Below are 23299 nucleotides of genomic sequence, written 5' to 3'. Positions count from 1 at the left end.
GGAGCTCGAAGAGTCGAAGTCGGAGTCGGATAATAGTTCCCGCTTATGTTCTGAGTAATCGTTTGATTCAGTTTCAGTTGGACTGCCTCTTGATAATTCAACTTTGAATCGAATCATGTCCAACGACCACCGGAATTTTTTCTATCCTTCCCCCATCGATCAATCGGACAAGAGGAGCTTATCGAAATCCATGTATCTCCAGGTTTTGATTCCATCTATTTCGCGCATTCGACGGAGAAGCTTTCTGGTCTTTTACGATATCGGCAGAACATGTAGTTTGTAGTTCGCCATTCATAAGTTGCAATCGTGGCTGAGTTGCATACATAAACAGACAGATAAATTCAGCTCCTAATTCTGTTCTGAGCTAGTAGAGTGCTGGATTCAACTCCCCCGAGAAGCTTGCTGGTCTTTTAGGAATCTGGGTATCGGGGGAACATGTGTCATGCCCTTTGCCTATTCGCAAGTCCTTATGAATTCCAGTCATTTTGTTAAGCCTGAGTTCCATAGACAGATAAATTCAGCTGCGTAATCTGAAGAAATGTTCCATGCTGAGGTACTAGAGAGCTGGATTCAGAGTAACAGGGGAATACTTGTGGGCTGTTATAATCTGAAGAAATGATCCACAGACCACAGTGCATGCGGTTGGTAGTCTTTTTTGTTTATGTTTTTTGGGTAGTCTTAGTGGTAGTGGGTACGTGCATTTCATCTAAAAATGAGTTGCACCGTGAAATCAGTGCCCGTTCATGTTCATATCTGTAGCCCCTAGCAAAGAACAGTAACTTCTAATCTAAATAAGAAAAGGTACAGAGTATTATAGAAAAAAAATGGGGTTAAAAAAATACGCCGTTGCCGGGGATCGAACCCGGGTCACCCGCGTGACAGGCGGGAATACTTACCACTATACTACAACGACTTGTTTGAATAATTTCGTAAATCGGCTCTATTATTCGTATAACTTGCCATTTTTAAGGCGCAATGCACATTTACGGAAGCCCGGCATGGCCAGAAGTCCAGAACTAATCCGGCAAGTTGACCTCAGATGTGATACGTTTTCTGAAACGATACGATCTATTCAGCGGAATAAATGATGTTAGTACAACCTGGAGAATCAAATGTTGTTATTGGTATTTGGTGGGCAATTTGTCCTCACATGTAATACAGTATGTTTTATTGAAACGATCTAGTTAGCGGATTGGATGATGTTACAACTAAACCGGAGAGTCAATGTTGTTATTGATATTTATCATTAGTTGTAATCGAATAGCCGCGTAATACGTGGAGAATCTCTAGGCGCGCAATTCAACTAGATGTGTGGATCCATGTTTGCTACTAATACTAAAGTCGTACTAAAGTTTAAACATTTATTTTGGACGGAGGGAGTATAATTCCCCGTCCCCCCCTCTTTCACAACTAAGGTTTATTGTCCTCTCGTCAAAACCTCTTGGACACACATCATCTTCTTTTACCATCGCCGTGCCGAGAAGTAGGGTTGGAGCATAGTGGTGATCATACCAAACCACGGTATGTCCTTTTTACCACATTTGCTCTTATGATTTGGTATATGAATGACCCACTGACTAAACTCCCGACTTGTCCCTGGCCCGTTCTTTACAGGGTAATGTTTGCTTCCGACCGACCGGCCGAATGAGCACGCCGGTCACACCTGCGTCGTTGGATCAGAGTAGATCTACGACACTTATTCAGCTACAACACTACTCACATCCTCTCCGCACGGTCCTTATCCTTTCACACGTTTTTCTCGACCCCGCGTCCTTTTCCTCATATGATCTTCCTGTCGCTCCCTCGAGACGTGATAGATGAGGCGGCCCGAGCTGATCCATTCCTCTCCTCCTTCTCTCCACTTCCCCACAGACTGCCCCTGCCGTGTGATGCCCTCGCTGCGAGCAGAGGCCTTGGCCGGCTTTGAGCTGTCTAGGTAGACGCGCCCCTTGTCTGGCGAAGCCGGTGACCAATGGTGTTTTTTGTATTCTTTGACGAGGAGTTGTAGTTGGCACTGACGGCTGCAGATGCTATAACTAGCCCCTAGAGGTTGTTGGGGTCATGGTGCAAGCTCCCGACAGAGAGAGACGCCATGCTCGAAACATCAAGGCGCCTTGCTGCAACCGCTCGTACTAGGAGCTGAAAACATGCGTTGCCGGTGCTTCATAGGCCGACCACACGACTCCAGTGCTGGAACCGGTGACGAGTTTTACTGAAACAATAGGATTTTTTGTTAGAATCTTTTTTGCACTGTCGGTGGTGCGCACGGCAACCACGCGATCCCAATGCTGGAACGGTTGACAAGTTTTGTCGTGACAATCGACGTATTTTGATGGAACTCTTAACTGTCGGTGCTACGCATTGGCGACCACGCGACCGTAAATGCTGGAATTGCAGATGAGTTTTGCTCGAACCCGTGTTCGATTTTGTTGCGTACACGGAGAACACGCGACGCAATGCTGCAATGGGCGAGGTAAGTTGCTGGAATCGACACTACGTTTTGCTGTGTTGGCAGACAATCGATGTGGGCGGACCCTGATGAGGCGACGAGCGTCCAGCTCACGGCCGTGCTTTACCTACCGCGCCGCAGTGCTACGACCAGGGGGTGGGACCTTGATGGAACCATCATTGGAATTCTGTTCCAATAGTTAGTGGAGGGAGATGCGCACACCACGACGTGCCGCTGCAGCGGCCGTGCAAGCGGACTTGTAGACAGGGGCGCGGCTTTGCTGGGCCCTGTCATCGGGGTTCTGGCGAGCAGTGTCAAGGGGAGCGCCGCGAGGCGTGCTGCAGGGGCTGCAACAAGGCGTTGAACTCGGGGGTACCCACGAGGAGGAAGGATGCCTTTTTCACGAGCATGGGGAAAGAAACCAGTCGGCTATCATCGTAGCAATCAGACGGCGTCGGACCACTACCGAGAATCACACTGCACATGACATCTACTTCCTTCGTTTCTAAATATAAGTTCTTTTTTCTTTTAGAAATTTCAATGCAGAATAGATACAGATGCATGTAGATGGATTTTAGAGCGAGATTCATCCATTTTGCTTCGTATATAGTCCATATTAAAATTTCTAAAAGGACATATATTTAGGAACAGAGGGAGTATATCTAAGTCAATATAAAAAAAACCCAAAGGAGCAGATACAACTAATCTCAGCTATCAAACCATGTCTATCCAACGATTTAGATTGCTCCAATGACGCGCTCAACATGCTTAGTGTGTAATTAATAGCGTATCAAAAATACAAATATCATCATTAATTACATGGGGTAATTAGCACCAATTGATATCCTACACAATACTCGTATACTTGTACTAGTACATGCAATTAATATTCAAGTACTCCCTCCGTTTCTAAATATAAGTCTTTTTAAAAATATCAGTATGGAATACATACAGGTGTATATAGACATATCTTGAAGTGTAGATTCACTCATTTTGATATGTATGTAGTCCACAGTAGAATCACTAAAAAGACTTATATTTAGGAAAGGAGGGAGTAGCAAATATCAACGTGCATTACACATGCAAACATTTACTAGTGGAGAGAAAGAATTGTGCTGCTTGAAACTTGGTCCAAAGTGAAAACCATCGGAAAATCAAATCACCCAAAAATTGAAATTCATTGGAAAACAATAAAAGCAGGCAGCACAAGTGGACGCCGCGAGGCACGGTATAAAAACCGGCTCGCTTCCGCGAAGGAGCGACAGCGACCGCGTTCCCAAGCCCCCACACGGTCCCTTACCTCGCACGCCAGCAGACTCGCCGTTACCCGCCGCCGCGTCGAGGAACTCCGATGGCCTCCACCGTCGGCCGCACCGGCGGAGGCGGAGCCCGCCACTGGCTCGAGGACGAGGCGCCCGACCTCCGCTCCCGCATCCGCCAAACCCTGTGAGCAGCCACCACTTCCCCCTCCCCCCCTGTCCGCGCACCCCCGTCCCCAGCCCGTACCGCGTCCCCCGCCGGTTCCCGCCCGCGGTCGGTCGCCTGAGGGATCGAATTTCTGGTCGATCCTCAGGCCCCGCCCGGATCTGGGGGTTGGGTCGAATGGAATTGAACGGATTGGTTGAGGGCTTTAGGGGTTTCGCGTAGCCGACGGGGGTTCAAGCCTTCCTTCATGTTCCTGGTCGTTTTTTTTTGTGCAACCACGCATTCCTGCTTGCTGCTGGTGCGATGCTATTTAATTTAGACAGGTCGGGAATCGGTGAATCCATCGGGTGCGTGCGTGCGTGCGCCGATGACGGCTTTGTCAGTGCTGACTGCTGAGTACCACTGGAGCTCAGCTTGGTTTTGATCCGGAGGCAGTAGGGTGTCTATTAATTGACGTTTTGGGTGTCCATTAGCAATGCTGCTTTGTTGGTTAGCTCCCCTGCTAAATACATTGTTAATGGTCAATTTGATGGTGTGTCTCAACTGTCGACACACCTTTTCATATGCACCTGAGACTAATTTTCTTCTTCACAAGCTGGAAACTGTTCTCGGATGAGTTTGTTAGTATTTATGCTTAATTGTGGGGCTAGGTTCCACATGTATATCTTGTGCACAGAGCTTCAGAGTGTTGTTGTAATAGGAGCTCTTGCTTTGAAGTATCTTAACCTCATTTCTTTCTAATTCTATTCAGAACGAGCAAATTGGCCCGATATTATCAGCCTAGGTATGCCCCTGATTCCCAGGAGGCCCAGAGATTTGTTGCCAACTTCGAGGAGGTGGCATTCAGGGGGACCAACAGTAAGGTGTGTTTATCGCTCATGCTTCCTTTTTTTTCCCCGAGAAACCGCAAAAGAGCTTGCGTTTCATTGTATTGAAAAGAGGGGGTTAATAGTTACAATCCTCCTGGGAGGCGGTTACAGCTCGGGATGGTAGTCAATGGACGTCCCAGGTTTGCGGGATGATAGCTCGTGCTTCCTTGCACCAGTCAGCTAGCATTTTCCTGTTATGTTTCAAATCAAGGGAATCTAGAATTTTTCATATCGTGTATCCAATTTATATGTTTCTGCTACTTATTTGGACAATGTGAGGAAGCAACGTTACACAGCTGCACTGGTTGTTTTCTTTACTCGGCTCACGTCTGAATTTTATTCACTTTGTGTCATGCTGTAAGGATTTAATTTATTTTTTTATCTGTCCAGGAAGACTACATGAGAAACATATCAAGCAAGTTGCTCATTATGGAGAAAAAAACAAGTGGACTTCTAGAACGACGAATGCAGTTACGTAGTCAATTGCAACTTGCTAATACAGCTCAAGCTTTACAGGGAGGCAATCCTTCTGTAAGGCCAGAGGCAGGGATGATGGCTACTCCAGGGCCAACTTCTCAGCCCATGACGCCTCAAACTTCAGGCCTAGTGCCCAACCAGCACATGGTTTACCCTCGCAACACAAACTTGCAGACCGAGGTTGAGCAAAAGCACCCTGGCATCAGGACAATTCCGGATCAGCGTCCAAAGTTTCAACCCAAAGGGATCACTACAGTAGGGCCAGGTGTCAGTCTGTGGCAGATGCAATCAGGAGCCAATCAGAGTCAGAGCCAACACGCGTCCAGGCAAACACAGACTACAAACTTTGTAGGTTGCAGCCCACCAAGTGTGTCAAAGACAGCTGGGGGACCAAATTCTCTGCAAAATCACCTACTTGGCCAAAATGGTAGTTCCGTTGGAAAGCAGCAGCCACAGCTGACAAGGATGAATCAGCGAAGTTCAAGAGCCAACCAACAAGAGAGGGACATGCAAAAGTACCAAATGCTTGGAGCACAACAAACTGATATCTCCAAGATGCAGCCCAATCAGCTTGGAGGATGTAATAATCAGAAGGATACCAGGCAGACAAATCTGTTACGGTCACCGGTCGAGGCATCTGAACATGAGCCTATGACTCCACCTCTACAACAGATTGCCGGTGCTCAACAAAGCACTTTGCTTTGTCAGAACTCCCAGAATACTGGTACTGACTGCTGCTTTCTTTAATAAAAAACTGTGAATGCCATAAAATTTTGCTCAATGTTTTCCTTTGCATTGGTTGTTGTTCATAAGTAACAGTATTTGTTATTTCAGCTATGATGGGCAGTGCTAGAGAATGCGATCTAATTGAGGGGATGTTTTCACAGGTGAGAATCCTCTATTTCATACGTGTTGAGTAAACCCTGATTAGTCATTTAAGGTTCTTGTATATATAATGGGTGTTGGTTTTCCTGTCCTTGTATTTAAACAAAGTGTTACTAGCTGAATGACTGAATCAAGTTGAGGTTGTTGATGGTTGTTTTGTTAGATTTGTACAGCTCGGCCTAATTATATTGTTGCAATGTTTCATTGCAGATCAAGTCTTGGAAGGATGCTTATTTTTCGCAGTTTGTGGAACTGGAACGTCGAGTTGTTATTCCAACACTAACAGAGGTCCCTGTTCTTTTTCTAGAGATGAATCTTCATTCATTGATAATTTGCAGCGCATCTCTGTCGCTTACAACCTTTGTTCCATCTCCATACAGGAACAATTCTTGTCACTACCTGCAGCAAAAGCTAATGAATACAAACGTAAAGCATATGCCAAGAGATCAATCAGAAAGATACTGAATTTCTTGCTGTTGGAGAAAAGTGATGTAAATGAGGGTTTGAAGTCGGACTTCCCCAAGTACAAAGAAGACGTACAGAAATTGGTGGCTTATATAGAGAGGGGTAAAGCTCACAATGCAGAGATGAATACAGGATATCAGTTGCGGAATTGTCGTGAGGAGCCTCAAGTAATTAATCTTACTGGCAATGCATCCTCAATCAGTGGTGGTAAAAGGTAGGAAAAAAGCGGTAGCTTGGAAAAATCTGGAGATATTAAGATCAACTCTTTTGTTTGATGCAATTCTATGTATTTATTCTGAAATATCGAAATAGAATGGTAAGAAATATCAAAACAGAATGCTAAGAAACATTTATTCTGAACAATATGTCGTCCTTAATAACATGAATTTTATTTCTGTTTAACATTTTTATAGTAACCAAAGTCTAGCAATTCTGTTCACTCATACTCCCTATTCTTCAGAACTTGACATGACAAATGTGTGTAATTCCCTTTATTTAATGTGTTTCTCCTATTTCATTTGCAGTAGACAGCAAAAGCAACCTGCAGACACAAGCATTTTGCCGTCAAGGCAAACAAATATGGCTAGAACACCACCACCTCATGAACAGAGCAATGGCAACCACTTGCTAGGAATAGCAAGTCCTTTCTCTTCACCAGGATCATTGCCGTCTTGTTCTTCCAGTATGCTTGAGTCCTTGACCCCCTCACCAGTTGCAAATCCAGTGATAGCACCAGCATCACGTTGTGATCCGCTGATCCCAATGGACGTTGACAGCATATCTGCCTTCTTGTTGCACGGCAATTCAGCAGCACCAGCACCAAAAGCAAACGATTCTAACCAAGTCACTCCTACTAAACCGACATTACCAGCCTCGCCACGTCAGGCAGACATAGCAGCTGGTCAAGTAGAGGTTCAGGCGGGAGGTGGAGACAGAACACCGGTGACTGAAAAGCCCATCGACCGCCTAATGGCTGCGGTAAGTGTACCACATGGCTGAGCTCAGTCCAAGTTCATGAATTGTTGCAATCACTTATACTGACGGTTCTGTGCTTATTTTGTATGTAACATCAGATACGATCTTCATCACCGGCAGCTCTACGCAGCTCAGCTAATTCAATTTGGTCTGTCCTCAGCATCAGGGACACTGTACCACATGGGCAAATTGGCACAGCTTTGGATGGCACATTCTCTCAGCAGCAGCGGGGTGGATCTAATACTGCGAGAAAAATGAAGCGAGTTTTCAATGATACAGCAGCACACTCTGAATCGCTACTTCTCGGAAGCATGGATGGCAGTTGCATGACATTTGAGTGTGACGCCTCAGACTCTGGATCCAGCAGCGAGCAGAACATTAAGCGGCTGAAAACACAGGTAACACGATTGGTCATTAGTTTCTTATTAAGTTTCCAATCCAATGCCCACATGTTCTTTTATCTATTGAAGCCCACTTGACTTTCTGTTTGTCATCACCTCGTAACAGTGTTAACATACCTTGAACATTTCTTGGCAGAATGCTAATGATGCTCTGTTGAAAGAAATTAAAACTATTAATGACACATTGATCGACACAGTGGTCAGCATATCTATGGATGGGATCGTCCCTTACGATGGCGGGACAACAATCAAACTGTCTTACAGCGCCGTGTCGCTTTCACCGACCGTGAAATCACTCTTTGCAACATCTGAAATGGTACTTTATATTTCTAAGTTCAGACACTTTGCCGCACGTTACGCCACATCCCATAGTTACCCCGATGTACTGACTGATTTTCTCCTGATGCAGTACCTTGTCTTGCCCGTGAAGTTTTTCGTCCCAGCAGATTATCCGAGCAGCTCTCCGGTGCCTATCAGTGACGAAGGAGATGAGGTGCCAAGGTGAGTTGAGCCTGTCCATGCTAGTCTACTACTACTGCATCATCAGGATGCCCAAAGTTGCCCCTGCTTGACAATAGCTTTGCCTACCCACAGGAGGAATTCCAGCACCATCTCAGCCTCGGTAGACGTGGCATTCCGGCACGCCCTCCGTGGTCTCCTGGAACCTTGGTCGATTGAGGCGGTGGCCAGGGCATGGGATGCCTGCGTGCGAAAGGCCGTGACGCAGTTTGCACAGCAGCTCGGCGGGGGGACGGTCAACTCGATATTTGGCGGGTGGGAGAGATGCACTGCCGCATGAGAAGTGGATCAGATATAGGAAAGAAATTAGTGGGGATCACAACCATCTTGGGCACAGGGCAGTAGCAGAAATGTAGAGACTTGCGTTTTTGACATCTGGGGCATATTTGTAGATGTAAAGTGTTGTTTTGGAAGGGATAAATGTAGAGTGGTGAACACCAATGGATGACTGCAGATATGTGAAATTTGTTGTGCAATTGTAGACTCTGAAATGAGGAACAATACAACCGGAACTGTAGATATGTGTTTGAAAATTAAAATTTGTTCTGACTTCAAAGAGTGCAAAAATTGTTTTTGTTTCCAATCTTATTCTGATGGGGCAAGAAAGCCGGCCTTTTACTGTATTGGCACCTTATTTTGTTGATTCTAACAAGTAGTCAGAGCTTGATATATATGTATGATGACCATCTGATGCGAACGTGCAACTGTAGATATGTGTCTGAATAATGATTTCTGTTCCAAGTTCTAGGCTGTTACAAGCTTTGACAAAGAGGCATTCTTCTGTTGATGGGACAAGAAAGATGGTTAACCACTATGATCTGCTTGTGAAGTGAAGCTTTCAGAAGCTGATGCGTAGTTGATTGTTGAATAGCTTCGAAGGACCTGAACACCTGATCGACCGGCGATGTTGATCTGAGCAATTTGTACGCTGTACTATAATACTTGTTCTCTGTTTGCCCACGCTGCTTTTAAGTTAGTACGGCTACCCGTTTCAGTTTCATATTATTTTTTTGGCATGAACGGCGTTGGTTAAATTTAAAATTCATCAAGTTTGATACCTCATGTTTTGAAAAAGCTTGACGCACATAACCACTACTCCATCCGTTCCAAATTACTCGTCGCAGAAATGGATGTATCTAGAACTAAAATACATCTAGATACATCCATACCTGCGAGAAGTAATTCGGAACGGAGGGAGTACTACCAAAGAAAACATAGAAACTTCCCTCAGTTTTATACTGCGTCCTCTGCTTGCTGTTAGGTCGGTCTTGTGCAAGCTCACCGCAAAGGGATTTACCAGCATCTGTGAACAGTTTTGCCTTGTAATGGATGTAATAACCTTGACGTTTCCCTTTGTTTATAGGCCTGTACAATGTTCTTGAACTGAACCTGAACTTGGTTGCCAAAGGTTTCATTTTCGTATTGAAAATGTAAACAGTCTGCCAACTCTGATAAATCAGGATGAGACCTGCAAGTTCCCGATAGATAAGGACTGCTCACCGACTAATCAACTGAAGAAGAAATGGAAACATGGCAGACGGCAAAGCATAAAACTGCAACATGTTGATCACCGCGGAAGACAGACAACGTGGGGTAGTTCTTCAGGGCCATGTCTTTTCAAAGAAACGCTTGAGATCTTCGTCGCCGCCGGAGAAGTCGATGGAGTTCATGGCCTCCACCCGCGCCTCGTCCATCCACGCCCGGGTCTGGTCCCTGCCGGCGATGTACTCCTCGGCGACCTCGACGTAGCCGCGCTCGGCGTACTCGCTGCGGACCCAGGCCTGGAACCTGCCGGCCTCCTCCTGGGTCTCGATCTGCGCGCGTGGGCCGTACACGTCCGTCTTCTCCTCCTCCTCCAGCGACGGCCACAGGTCGCGGCTCAGGCGCCTCAGGGCCTCTTGACCTCGCGAGGGTCGTGGTCGGGGTCGTCGGCGTGGTCCTGGGCGAGGATCCAGTCGACCTCCTCCTGCGGCAGCCGCGCCAGCTTCTTCCCGGACGCCATCGCCCCCTCGTACAGCTCCGAGAAGCCGATCCCGGCGCCGGCCGCGGCCGCTTTCCTTTTGCTGTTGCGCACCTTGAGTGGACGTGGAGCCTTCTTTTTGGCGGTGCCACGCTGCAGGTGCCGCTTCTGCGCGCGCTCATTGCCGGCGGGCGCCGCTTCCTTGGCGGCACGCTCGTTCGCCGTCATGCTCCTTGTGGTGCGCCGGGAGGACGAAGACGAAACCTCCTCGCCGGCCATCGTTTTTGGTCGATGTGATCTACCACAAGCAGCGATATTTTGGGGAGGATTGAGGAGCCCTACAGAGCCTGCAGTGGGGGAGGAGCAGCCAAGCCGGAGCCGGTGTTTTTATAGAGCCCGAAGTAGGACCGGCCGGAACGATCCTATATATTCCATCGGCGGATCGTGCGGGAATGTCGGCCCTCGTTCGGTTCGCAGAAAAAGGATTCGTCCCGCGCGCGTGGTCGCCATCGTACTTCGGCGCCTCTGTCTTGTTCTTTCCCAACTAACTTAGACAGAACCAGAATCAATATGTGGTTGGATGGTTATAGAGGCTGTGGTATCCCAGTCCATCATGATTAAATTTTGATGAATTAAATCCTGATGTTCATATTTATTTCTATATTTTCGGCGATAATGTGCTCATAGGGGTAAGTGTATGCGCGTATATATGAGCGCTTGTGCCATTTTTTTTACAGCTGCTCTTCGTCACAAAGAATTTTTGGACTCCTCGCGTCATAGAATATTTTGCGCTCGGGTCATTTGGTTTATCTTATATTTTTATATTTTCTGGGATAAATTACATTTGCTACAACTTGTTGTAACTCAAAAAAATGGTGCCAAAGAACGGTGCTAAAAATTTGTGTGTCATAGGCTAGGGGACCATTTGTGAGAATGTGCCACCAAATTTTATCCCAATAATTTGGTGTGTCATAGGCTAGGGGACCATTTGTGGGCATGGGCCACCAAATTTTTAGTTATAAGTGAGTATCGCAAAAAATTTCCCTAAAACCAAAATCCCAATCATCGTGAAGCCTTGTCTTTGGCAGGGTTTATCACTTAAACATAGTTTTTGGACTAGCTAATTTAAACTTATTTGGTCATGGTCTAGTAGGTTTGACATGTTTGTTGGCAGTTGGTTCACTTCAGGTGATGTGGCGTTAGTAGTCGCCACATGTGCATCTAATTTTACTTGTGAAAAGGCCGAAGGCCATAAATTAAAAATAAAGCCAACCCTTACTAGAACTTCCTTACAAAAATAAGAAACTAAAAGCAAGTTTTTTAAGAAATCATCACCATCTTCCTCTGTATCCACCGGTGAAGCTCCGTGTGAGAGAAACTCGTTGCCTCCTCTAGGCCTTTGTCTCACCGGAGCAATCTTGTTGAAAGTCATGATCTTCTAGAAGCAACGACCGGGAAGCCATCGATGTAGGCAAGAAGACGATGGCAACCACAAATTGAAAAAGATTGTCGTTCGAGAGAAGCACACACCAAGGAGGGCCAAGAGATAATCTCGACTCTAGCTAGACATTAGAGGGGGACAAAATCTCAGACGTCCCTCGATGGAGTCACGTCTGGCTGAGCTTCATCGGACGGAAATGGAACCGTAGAACAAAAACACGCCGCAATGACTACCACTTCTCCTCTTATGTTACACGTCACACTCTATCATAGTGTTGGGACTTGACATGCCTCGTCGTGGCAGATGCTGGATCTGGCTCAGGCTAGTCGGCCCAAACAACCCATCGTTCCATGCCAGCAAGAGTGTTTAACAAGAGGTCCAAGCACGATACAAAATTGTACGTACAACAAGGGCGGGGCGGGCGTGGTCCTCCGTGTCAATCCCTAGTGGAAACTTTTAGGGGCAGGTCACCCTCACACCAGTCCCACCAATGAACGAATATTTTTTTTACTTTGCAAAATCAGATGAATCTCTCAAACATGAGATTTAGATGGGTTGAGATTCCCTGCTCCAAACATGTGGTTATGCAACAAAAAACTTGAAAGTTGGCATTTTGGTGATACAATAAACCCAAAGATTGAGGTTTTGCGCTATCCCGTCTATTTTTTTTTTCACACAGGGAAGAACTAGCATCTTAAGGCATCAAAACAGAAGCGCGAGTTTTTAAGGCTTGTTTTAGATGAAATTTTAGTTCTAATCACATATTGATCAGTAGCCCACATACATATCAGTAGGGGAGAATCCCTGTGGTCCTGCCGTACTCGACGAGGTCATCGAAGATTTCACTCAGGTCATTGTACTTGAACGTGAATCCTTCCCCAATAAGCTTCTCGGACGACAGACACACTCTCGGCTTCTCTGGGTACCCATCAAAGCTGCAAAACATACATGGATGCTTTTAAGCCAACAACAAAAATATGCATGAGTGCGTGTCGAGTAGTTTAGACTACCGATTCACATACCGTTCGGGTTCCAAGTTGTATTGTGGGTACTTCTCCGCAAGGAGACGAGCAAGTTGCAGGATGGTGGTGTTTTTGCTGCAGCAGATGTACCTGCCTGCCGAGGGCTCGTTCTCGGCGAGGAACACCTTGGCGCGGCAGAGGTCGTCCACGTGGCATATCGCCATGGAGTCATCTGTGACCGCCTGCAGGCCCAACAGGACGCCCAGCTGTTTCTCGTCACCTGAAATATGCAGACGTGTGTCACCAGTCAAACTAACACTTGCCTGAAAAACCAAAAACTTGCCTTCCTGCATCTTTCAGTCAGCAAGTGCTGACCAAGCTGTAAAAAAGAGTGAATTGCAAAAAACCATCACATTTTAAGTTCACATTCGGATTTGCCACCAGATTCCTTGGACGCCCCAAAAATCTATCACTTTCCTTGCTAATTTTTTTAATAAACACTAACGATCGATTTGGGATGATTTAATCCAATTTCTGACAAAAAGGGCCCACCTGTAAGCGCTGTGGTGGCACTAAAAGTCAAAGAAAATGGTGTTGACTGTTAAATTAGACAAATGACCCACTAGTCAGGAACCCCTCCCTCCCCACGATCCCACGTGGTCCACCTCTCTGGAGCCGCCCGTGTGTCCTCGTCGAGATAGCCGGTGCATCCCAGCCACCTCTCCTCCCGTGCTCCGCCCCTCAACCATCCGCCATGTCTTCTCCCTCCGAGCGCCGGCGAGATCCACCGCCCTACGTCCCATCCCGCACAGCCATGTACCGGACCCCGCAGCCACCTCTCCTCCCGTGACGAGGTTTGTCCTCCTCCTCTCCGGCGTGCTGCGAGCCGGTCCCCAACTCCGAGCTCTTCGGCTGTGGCGGCGCTGCAGTTCCTGATTGAGGCTTGGGTGCCCGCCAAGGAGCAACCGCGTGTGCTGCAACCGCCGAACTCTTGGCCCGGGCCACCGCGACAAGGGAAGCCTCTCCTGTGGCCGCTGGCATGGCCGCCGAGGTTGGCTTTTCGAGCCCCTCTGTCCACGCCTATCTCCCCTCCGACGGTGACAGTGCTCACAGGCACAACAACCTCCCTGCAAGGGGTCAATTGTAATATAATTTTGTTTCTAGGGCAATTTTTGCAAATTTTCAGGGACCCTTTTGTGAGTTCAGCTGATGACTGGTGGACCCTACGTCTAACTTAACGGTGAACAAACAGTTTTGACCGTTTATGCCATGTCAACGCTTACAGGTGGGCCCTTTTTGTCAGAAATTGGATTAAATCATCCCAAATCAATCATTAGTGTTTATTAAGAAAATTAGCAAGGATACTGGTAGATTTTTGGGGCGCCCAAGGAATGTGGTGCCAAACCTGGATGTGAACTTAAAATGTGGTGGTTTTTTGCAATTCACTCATGTAAAAAAACACTGAGAAATACAAGCACGGATGCCTCTCTCACCGGACAAGAGGGAAAGGGTGATGGGGACGCTGGTTCTGGCCTTGGAGTCCGGCGACGCACCCAAGGTGTACACGGGCAACATGGTGACAAGGCTAACGTTGTTCTCCTCCGCGAATTCGTTCGCCGCCTTCTCCAGAACCACCTTGGACACCGCGTATCCCTACCATGCAAATTACACATGACCAATACTGCCTTCTACGGATTGTAAATGTCCTTGTGAGAGGACAGAATAAAAAGAATTATGTACCCAAGTTGGTGGCTTGTTGGCTCTGAGGTACTCAACGTCGGACCAGGAGCTCTCGTCCAGCACGTGGCCGCCGCCGTGCAGGGGTCTCCTCGACACCGCGGCGTCTCACGCAGGACCTCATCACGTTAAGTGTTCCTTGGACGCCAGCTTCGATCAGATCTCTCTGCCGTCGAACACCACATGATGAAAATGTCAACTGTGGGGTGAACTGAAGCTTTTTATGGCCGATAATAATTTGTCATGGCTGACAACTTAAATGGTGTCCCGACTCTCTCCTAACAATCTTGCAAATGAAAAAGAAACATGGTATCCCCGCAAAAGAAAATAAAAGAAAAGAAAAAGAAACATGGTAGAAATGTCTGTTTACCTCAGGATCTGCTGATCCGAGGTTCGTCGGAGCTGCGACGAGGAAGACGTAGTCGCAGCCGGAAACTGCTTTATCAAAGCTGCCTTCTTCATCCAGCTGAGCATTGATGATGTCCAAGGGGCCAAGTGTTTGCAAGTCCATGAGGTGGGAGTTCTTCTCCACGTTATCTTCATACAAAATACAGAATCATGAGAGTCCTGGGAAATTTGGATCAAAACACAGAAATCTTTATCCAGTCGAGTCTGAACTCTCAAGAACCTAACATTTTCAGCTCAAATTCTACAAGATAGAACTAAAAACAGAAACAAGGAAACAATAATCCAACCGGGGTCTCTGACAGTCGTCTTGACAGCGTAGCCTTTCTGGAGCAGCAGCTTGATGAGCGCTGAAGCGATGTAGCCGCTCCCTCCGGTGACGCACGCCGTCTTCCTCCCCTCGGCCGCCGACATCTCGATCAGCACCTCTCGGTCCTGGCAAAGATCGAGAACGACGATTCGCTCGCTCACCTCACTTCAGGCAGCGAGGTCTGCTCCGGTTGTTCGTTGCCACTCCGTAGAGAATCTGCATTTATACTGCACATACCGAGACAAGTTGCAGGTTCGTGACGAGTGACAGAGAAATTTCTAGCAGCTGAAAGTGATCTGCACGCTCATCGATGACGCAGTGACAGTAGGTAAGGTCGATGCGCGCTGTACGATACGATACAATACAATACAAACGTTTGAACTTAGAATTGTTGACGCTGCCGTCGAGCTCAACAGCGAGCAACTGCTATGGAAAGGAGGGGTTATATGATTTGGCTGGCGGCGGGCGAGGAGTTGACTGCGAAATACTGTATTGTTTTTTCTGAGCCTTAGAAGTCAGATCCTTCTACATTTTTCTGGCATTAGGTTGAATTTTTTTTGATAAATTATTACAACACAGTGAACTTGACTGTAAATACTCTCTCAGTCGCGTAGTATTTTTTTTCAAAACGGAGGCAAAAGATTTGCCTCATTTATTAAATAAGAGAGAAGTGTTTTAGAGTGTTACAAATGACCCGTATGCCCGGCATGGCAACTACTCGCGCACAAGAATACGCCCCAGTTTTTTAGCTCCCGCGATAACCCAAAGCTTGACGTCGTTGATGATAGCACGGAGAAGGACCGGAGGCGGTGCGCTCTTGTGTCGGAAGACCCGAGCATTACGCTCGTTCCAGATCGTCCAAGAGACTAGCATTGTAAGTGAGGCCAGGGCTCGTCGGTTTGGGTTTTGCAAGCAGGTTCGCATAGTGTAAGAGCACACCAATGTTTCAACATATTTGTGCTTTATGGGGATATCAATTATAGTTCTATTTGCAGTGCGTCGCTTGCATTTGAGGCCCAACCTATATTTATACCTACTAATAAAGGGATTTGTGCTTTTGGCCGTCTATTATTAAATTACCCTGAAACTTTGCTAAAAGATTACCCACCATGTCAGGTGAACCCTCTTTGACGCTCGCATGCGTCCAACTGCTGCCGCTTCGCTGAAGCGCGCTAGGGGGGTCGCCCCACTATGAGCGTTTTAGCAGTGCGAGGCAAACCTGTTCCCTCAACCGGTTTTCTTCTGTATTTTTTTCTTTTGCAGGTTTTCGGTTTTTCCAGGTTTCTTTTCTTTTTTAATTTCTGTTTTTGTTTAATTTCTTTTCTTGTTTCCTTTTCTCTTTATTTTATCCTTTTTGTTTATATTTTTAACCTTTGTTTTCAAAAAATGTTTGAAATTCCAAGTTTTGTTCATGTTTTCAACAATTGTTCATGGTTTTCAAATTTCTTCACTTTTTTAAAATTTGTTCACAATTCAAACTTTGTTTAACGCATATCACTAAAATATTCAATGTGTATTTAAATATTGTTCAGCGTATATAACCAAAATGTTCAATGTTTAGTTAAAAATTGTTCAGCTTATATTACAAAAATGTTCAATGTATATTTAAAATTTGGTTCAGCATATATCACAAAAATGTTCAGTGTGTATTTAAAAAATATTCACCGTCTATTACAATTTTTCAATGTATATTTAAAAACAGTTCAACATATATAAAAAAGAAATGACTGTTCAGAGTTTCATGTGTTCATGTTTTTCATTTTTATGTTCATCTTTTTGATTTTTTTAATCTCGAAATTTGATCATGATTTTTAAACATTATTCGCATTCTTAAGAAAACGTGTTCACATTTTTCCAAGAAATGTAGAAAATTTGGAAGAAGAAAAAAACGGATCTGCTAGTGTACTTTAAATTTCGCGCTGCTGTTTAGCTGACAACAGTCTCCAGCTCAACTGGTTATGTTCGCTCTTGTCAATCTGGAGGTCTGAGATTCAATCCCTCAACCCCTGTTTTTTTTTGTTCGGCACCTGCTAATGGGCGGCCTGTATGCGCGCTCCTTCAGTGAAGGCTCAACCATTTGCGGCCTGCAGATGGCAAATAGGAGCTCCCCACAACGCCATCCATAAATAGAAAAAGGTTCATCTCAACAACAAAAAAAGGTTCATCTCAACAAGAACCTTACAAAAATATCATCACTGCATTGGGCCTATTTCGACCAGCACTATCCCCGTGCTCTTTGGCCCACCACTGTCCCGTTCAGTGACCCATCTCCCCTCCACTGCCGCGCTGACATATGCCAGCTCCGCGGCGCCGGCTCACCTATCCATCATCAGATGCGACCGACAAGACAAAGCAAATCCTTAGGGCAACTTCAACGCGCTGACACATTTGGTTCACGTGTGTCTTGATTTTCCGTTGCACGCCTCCTAATGGGCCGGCCCGTATGCGCGCTCCCTGAGTAAAGGCTCAACCATTTGCGGCCCGCGGACGGCAAGTAGGAGCTCCCCGCGACGCCATCCATAAATAAAAAAAGGTTCGTTAAAAACAAGAACCTTACAAAAATGTCATCCGGCATTAGGCCTATTTTAGCCTACCTTATCCCCGTGCTCTACGGCCCGCCCCTGTCCCCATGTAGTGATCGTCTCCCCTCCACTGTCGCACTGACATATGCCAGCTCCGTGGCGTCGCTTCACCTGCCCACCATCAGATGCTACCGACAAGACAAGGCAAATCCTCAGGGCAACTTCAATGCGTTGACGCATTTGGTTCACGAGTGTCTATTTTGGTTGAAACGGACGAAAACACCGGCCCAACCCACAGGCGCAAACCGAACCACGTTTGCTCACTCTCCGCCTGGACGCATTTCCGGTCCAAATTTGCACCTGATGTGCGTCCACATGGACACGTCCAAATTACGTCAAGCAGAGCACGTCCACACCATTCATGAGCGCTCGTGTTACCATCACTCTATAGCGAGGAGACCTATGAGCCCACCGCCCCCTTCCAGCCCCGCGCTGGCGCCGGCGGCCACGGCCCCCTCCGCCGCCCATGCCGGCCAACCTGCCGCCTCCTGGTTCATGCCCCTCCCGCCCCCTCCTTCCGGGCTGCCAGCCGCTGGCTCGGCGCGCCCCGCTTCTCTGCCGCGACCAACAGGTGGATCGTGGGTGGATCTGGTGTCGCCGCCGTCCCATGGCCGCGGTGCTGGGACCGCGACGGACTCGGATTTCGTCCCTGAGTCGCCCCTAGGTGCCGGTCTGCGGGGGTCTGGTTTCGCTCCATCAACTCGATCTGCGGCTGGATCGGCGCGAGCTGCGTCTGGATCGGGCATTCACTGCGAGGTGGGTGACGGAAATAATTGCGCCGCGGCGGGAGCGCGCTCCAGCCCATCTCCACCAACGGCCTGCTCTTCAATGCCGGCGACAAGCGCGGGGCGCGAGGCGGATGTGACCGGAGCCTGGCATCTCGTCAAATCGCGGCGAGGCCCGCGCCGCCCGGCTTTGCCTGCCCAGGCATTCACGTCGTCCCCCATCCCGTGGTGGCTTAAAGGGCGTTGCTGCCGCTGCCTTGCTCTTGAACACCGCGCCTCAGCTTGCCGTGAGCCATTTCGGTGCTCTCACTGCCTGCAAAATGGCCACCGGGCTCGCGGTTGCAAGAATAAGTGGCGTCCATTAAGCTCCCTGCCGTGCCTCGCCTTCATCCCTCCGCCGCCACTTCCCCGACCAGCTGCCGCTGCCGTTCAAGATACCGTTTCCGTCTTCGGCCAGGGACGGGGCTGGCCTCTCCTCCAACCCCCTCCGCAGCTGCTGCTAGGCGACACCAACCCCGTCATGTCAAGGCTGGGTGACGCGGCCAACCGGCCGGAGGAAGACTTCGTCGTGGTCCCTGCCACGCCGGAGATGCAGGCGGAGTCGGCGCTGCTCTCCACCAACGCTGCCGTGGCCTGGTTTGAAGGGGCCCGTGAGGATGTCCCTTGCCACACCGTGGCCGCTGCGTTCGCCGCCACCTTCGGCTTCCGGCCGGCGAACGTGAGTGTTGTGCGGCACTTCCCCGAGCAGTACCTCGTCAAGTTCATGTACCAGCACAATTGCGCGGACGCCGTCAACCGTGGCGACTTCCTCGTCGGCAACTCCTCTCTCTTCGTCCGCGCCTGGAGGCTCGAGGCGCACGCTGACAATGAAGACATGATGCACCACGTCCGTTTGTGCATCGAGGGGATCCCGGTCCATGCCTGAAATGAGTACGTCGCTGCATTCGTCATCGACCGTCGGTGCTCCCTCGACTACATCGAGCAACGGTCTCTGCGCTGGGAGGACACACGCGACCTGTCGCTCTGGGCGTGGACGTCCGACCCCAACGCCATTCCTAAGGTGAAGTGGCTCACGCTGCCCGCCCGCGGCCGGCACGGCCTGAGACATCGTGTGCTGCTGCACCTGGACCTGCTCGAGGACCACTCCAAGGCGCGGGACGACGACGATGACCCACCACCTCCTGACCTCTACGAGTACACCTGGTTCCGCCGTACAGTGGACGGCACGGTGCGGCGGGGAGACAGGCGTGCTGGTCAGCCCAACGACGTCCAGCGCCCGGCACGGCGCGACGACGACGACGACCGCGGCGGCCGCCGCGGGCGTGATGGCCCGCGCGCACAGGGCGGTTGGCGCGACCGCATCCGTCGCTCCCTGTCCAGGGGCGCCCGTGACCGTCAGCGGCAAGATGGCCAGGAGAGGTCCCGCGATCGCTCGAGCGGCACGGGCGGGAGGCGCCATGGCGCTGAAGCTGTGGCCGCCCTGGGTGACGCTGCGCCGTCCGTGCCACCCTTGGTCCTGATGGGCTCTGGCTCCGCTAGTGACGAAGGGGCAGGCGCCTTGGAGCTACAGCCGGTGCGTGACCGCAGCCCGGCACGCCAAGGCTCGCCGCGGGCTGCACACAGACGCTCCCAGGAGAGTCTTACGCCACCGGTCTCGCCCCCGCTTTCCCCCACGTCGGTGCTGCCTCGACTTGCTTGCTCCAGGAGGGACGAGGCTCGGGCAGTGACAGCACCTCTGGCGGTCCCGTCCCCGACGGTGTTGCAGCTGTGCTCACCAACGCATCTGCTCCCTCCTCTATCGCCGGTGAAGCCCCCTGGGTTCGAGGCTTCGCCCACCCCCCCGCTCATCTCCAATGGGCCGCTTCAGCGCACGCCATCCCCGGTGCGGCTCCGCAGGGCTGCTGCTGATCTGCAGCCAGCTGGGGTTGGCCTGACCGTGCTCTTTGAAGATCGGCAGGAGCCCTTGCTGCCCTCCCCTGCATCAACGACTCCCAGGCCTCCTGCTGCGCGTCATAAGACTCTTGCTGGAGTGAACATTGCCCGAACAAGTGCGGACCTCTCGCTGCACAGGACCAGTGCAAGGCTCAAAGCTGCTGGCAGAGCAAGGGTGGTGCCGGCGCCATCGGCTAAGGCGACTGAGATCCTGGTTGCTCGTAGTCTGGGGATCGTTAAGGACGGAGAAGACATCACGGCCAAGGCCCTGGATGCATTTGCTGAGCGTTTCAAGGAGCAGCTGCCGCTGGAGGTGATATCTGCCATGCGAGACTTGTTTAGGTTAGATGATTTGCAGGCAATGGGTGTGGAGGACGCCCTCATCTAGCACGGAGGGGAGGGTGCTATGGACATGGAGAGGATGGAGGATGCCGCTACTGCTCTGCAGGCCTCCACCTGAGCAAATTGATGTCTCTGGGTTGAAATGTTCTCTATGTTAGCTAAATCCTGGTCCATGTGTGTTGGTCCGTGTAAGTGTGGTTGGGTTGCATGGCACAAGCAAAACCATAGCTGGGTTGTGTGTGGCATGTGGCCAAGCTCAGAAGTATACTCCATGTTGCCATGTTAGTGCAACCTATCAATGTTATGTGTTGGAATGTCCGGGGCCTCAACTGTCCGGATAGACGAGCTACTGTCAGCGCCACCATCGCTGCTTCTTCTTGCCATATTGTGTGTCTACAGGAAACAAAGCTTCACAATGTCGACATCTTCACAGCTTCCTTCTTAGGAGGGAGCAGACTCCGCAGTTTTGCGCAAAGGCCGGCGGACGGCACTCGTGGAGGCATTTTGCTGCTCTGGGACGATCACCTTGTGAAAATGTCCAACATCACAGCTACCACCTTCTGCCTGTCCGCCATGGTCCGTATTCGTGACTCCGATGTGCAATACAAGCTCACCACCGTGTACGGCCCCGCGGATTCTTCTCGCAAAGATGCCTTCTTCGCGGAGCTTATCAGCCAAAAACCGCCCAATGGCATGCCATGGCTTGCGGCTGGGGATTTCAACCAAATTTATCGTGCAAGAGACAAAAATAAAAGGCATGTTAATCGAAGTAGAATTAATCGGTTTCGAGCGACACTGCAAAGTTGTGAGCTTAAAGAGATACACCTGCAAAATAGGAGGTTCACTTGGAGCAACGAGAGGGAAAACCCGACTATGTGCAAACTGGACTTGTTTTTTTGCAATGCCGAGTGGGACACCACTTTCAGCACTCATCTGCTTCACGCCCTCTCGTCCTCTCTATCCGATCACTGCCCGCTTCTCCTCGCAGATGACAAGGGGCCTCGGAGGCCTAGAACCTTCAAGTTTGAAATTTTTTGGATTGCTATGCCCGACTTTATGGAGGTGGTCAAAAAGGCTTGGATTGAGCCGCTCGAGCATGTTGAGCCATATCAAGTCCTGTTCCATAAGCTCAAGAAGGTGGCTCTCTGCCTTTCCGAATGGAGTAGGGGCCTTTTCTCCAAGGCAAAGGTTCACCTACACGCTGCACTATTCGTGATCCTACGCCTCGACATCGCTCAAGAGACCCGACAACTCTCCCCCGAGGAGAGTGACCTTAGGGCGAGGCTTAAAAGGAGGGTCATTAGCTTGGCCGTGCTTGAGAGAGCTCGCAAAAAGCAAAGTGCGAGAATTGCTAACCTCAAGGAGGGTGATGCCAACACCAAGTTCTTCCATCGCCGGATTAATGCTAGAAGGAGGAAAAATCACATTCATAGGCTAAAACATGACCAAGGGTGGATCACCGAGCATGACGCTAAGGAGAAGCTCATTCTGGACCACTTTTCTGAAGTGATGAAAAAAGGAAACACGTGCAATAAGGATCTAAACTGGGAGGAGCTCAACTTAGAGGTACATGACTTGCACGGCCTCGACTCACCCATCACCGTTGAGGAGGTACATGAGGCAATCAATGACATGCCAAGTGACAAGGCGCCCGGCCCAGACAGCTTCACTGGAGCTTTTTTAAGAAGTGTTGGGACGTCATTAAGTTGATACACCAGTTTGACTCCCTTCACACATCTAGTCTCCATTGGCTCAACTCCGCAAATATAGTGCTGTTGCCCAAGAAAGAGGGCGCGGAGGGGATTGCGGACTACAGGCCCATTAGTCTCATTCATGCCGTCGCCAAGATTATCGCAAAAATTCTTTCCATCCGTCTCGCCCCGCGCATGAACAGCTTGGTCTCTAACGCCCAAAGTGCATTCATCAAGAGCAGAAGTATCCACGATAACTTCATGTGTGTCCGGAACTTGGCCCGTAGGCTACACAAATGCAAGACTCCGTCTCTCCTGTTCAAGCTAGATATACGCAAAGCCTTCGACTCGGTCAGATGGGAATACATCCTCGACCTCCTTCGGCGGAGGGGGTTTTCCCCCAAGTTTCGGGATTGGATTGCGGCTCTTCTTTGCACATCATCTTCTAGGATTCTGTTAAACGGGGTGGCTGGCAACCCAATCAAGCACGGTAGGGGCCTTCGGCAAGGGGACCCCCTATCCCCGCTCCTTTTTGTCATTGCAATTGACACACTCCAACAACTACTGGAGCTGGCAACCCGAAAAGGACTACTCCACAAAATTCGTGGGAGAGGGATCATGGTGCGAACTTCACTATATGCAGACAATGCGGCTGTTTTCATGGCTCCAATCAAAAAAGATATTGACAACCTCTCGGCCATTTTGCGCGGATTTGGGGAGGTCACCGGACTATGCACCAATTTTCAC

The 23299-nt window shown here is 49.2% G+C and overlaps 1 protein-coding gene, 1 non-coding gene and 1 pseudogene across 4 annotated transcripts; 1 reads left to right on the top strand and 2 right to left on the bottom strand.

Moving 5' to 3' along the window:
- Positions 1 to 841: 841 nt before the first annotated feature.
- On the bottom strand, positions 842 to 913 carry TRNAD-GUC (transfer RNA aspartic acid (anticodon GUC)). The gene has a single exon. It is a non-coding gene; the product is annotated as a tRNA-Asp (tRNA).
- Positions 914 to 3725: 2812 nt separating this feature from the next.
- LOC123190570 (mediator of RNA polymerase II transcription subunit 15a) lies at positions 3726 to 8936 on the top strand. 3 transcript variants are annotated; one of them, XM_044603242.1, is made up of 11 exons: positions 3726 to 3895; positions 4626 to 4737; positions 5134 to 5944; positions 6055 to 6107; positions 6316 to 6393; positions 6486 to 6784; positions 7095 to 7548; positions 7644 to 7943; positions 8083 to 8262; positions 8356 to 8447; positions 8541 to 8936. In XM_044603242.1, the coding sequence occupies exons 1-11, from the start codon at positions 3801 to 3803 to the stop codon at positions 8743 to 8745; spliced, it is 2679 nt and encodes an 892-aa protein (XP_044459177.1). In that variant the 5' UTR covers positions 3726 to 3800; the 3' UTR covers positions 8746 to 8936. The 3 variants fall into 3 exon arrangements, 2 of the variants coding, with proteins under 2 accessions (XP_044459177.1, XP_044459178.1); XR_006496386.1 differs by having other exon boundaries at positions 3733 to 3895; positions 8144 to 8262; positions 8541 to 8729; XM_044603243.1 differs by having other exon boundaries at positions 3733 to 3895; positions 7098 to 7548.
- A 3699-nt stretch (positions 8937 to 12635) lies between these two features.
- LOC123190575 (anthocyanidin reductase ((2S)-flavan-3-ol-forming)-like) lies at positions 12636 to 15427 on the bottom strand (annotated as a pseudogene).
- Positions 15428 to 23299: the final 7872 nt, after the last annotated feature.

This window comes from Triticum aestivum, chromosome 2A, assembly GCF_018294505.1.
Source record: "Triticum aestivum cultivar Chinese Spring chromosome 2A, IWGSC CS RefSeq v2.1, whole genome shotgun sequence".
Taxonomy (NCBI): Eukaryota; Viridiplantae; Streptophyta; class Magnoliopsida; order Poales; family Poaceae; genus Triticum; species Triticum aestivum.
This window is presented reverse-complemented; position numbering and strand designations above follow the sequence as displayed.

Bases quoted from the DNA above. Each gene is read 5' to 3' on its own strand.
- LOC123190570 (XM_044603242.1), top strand. From the start codon at position 3,801: ATGGCCTCCACCGTCGGCCGCACCGGCGGAGGCGGAGCCCGCCACTGG. The intron at 3,896-4,625 runs GTGAGCAGCCAC...AATTCTATTCAG, and splicing joins TCCCGCATCCGCCAAACCCT to AACGAGCAAATTGGCCCGAT. The intron at 5,945-6,054 runs GTACTGACTGCT...TTGTTATTTCAG, and splicing joins TCAGAACTCCCAGAATACTG to CTATGATGGGCAGTGCTAGA.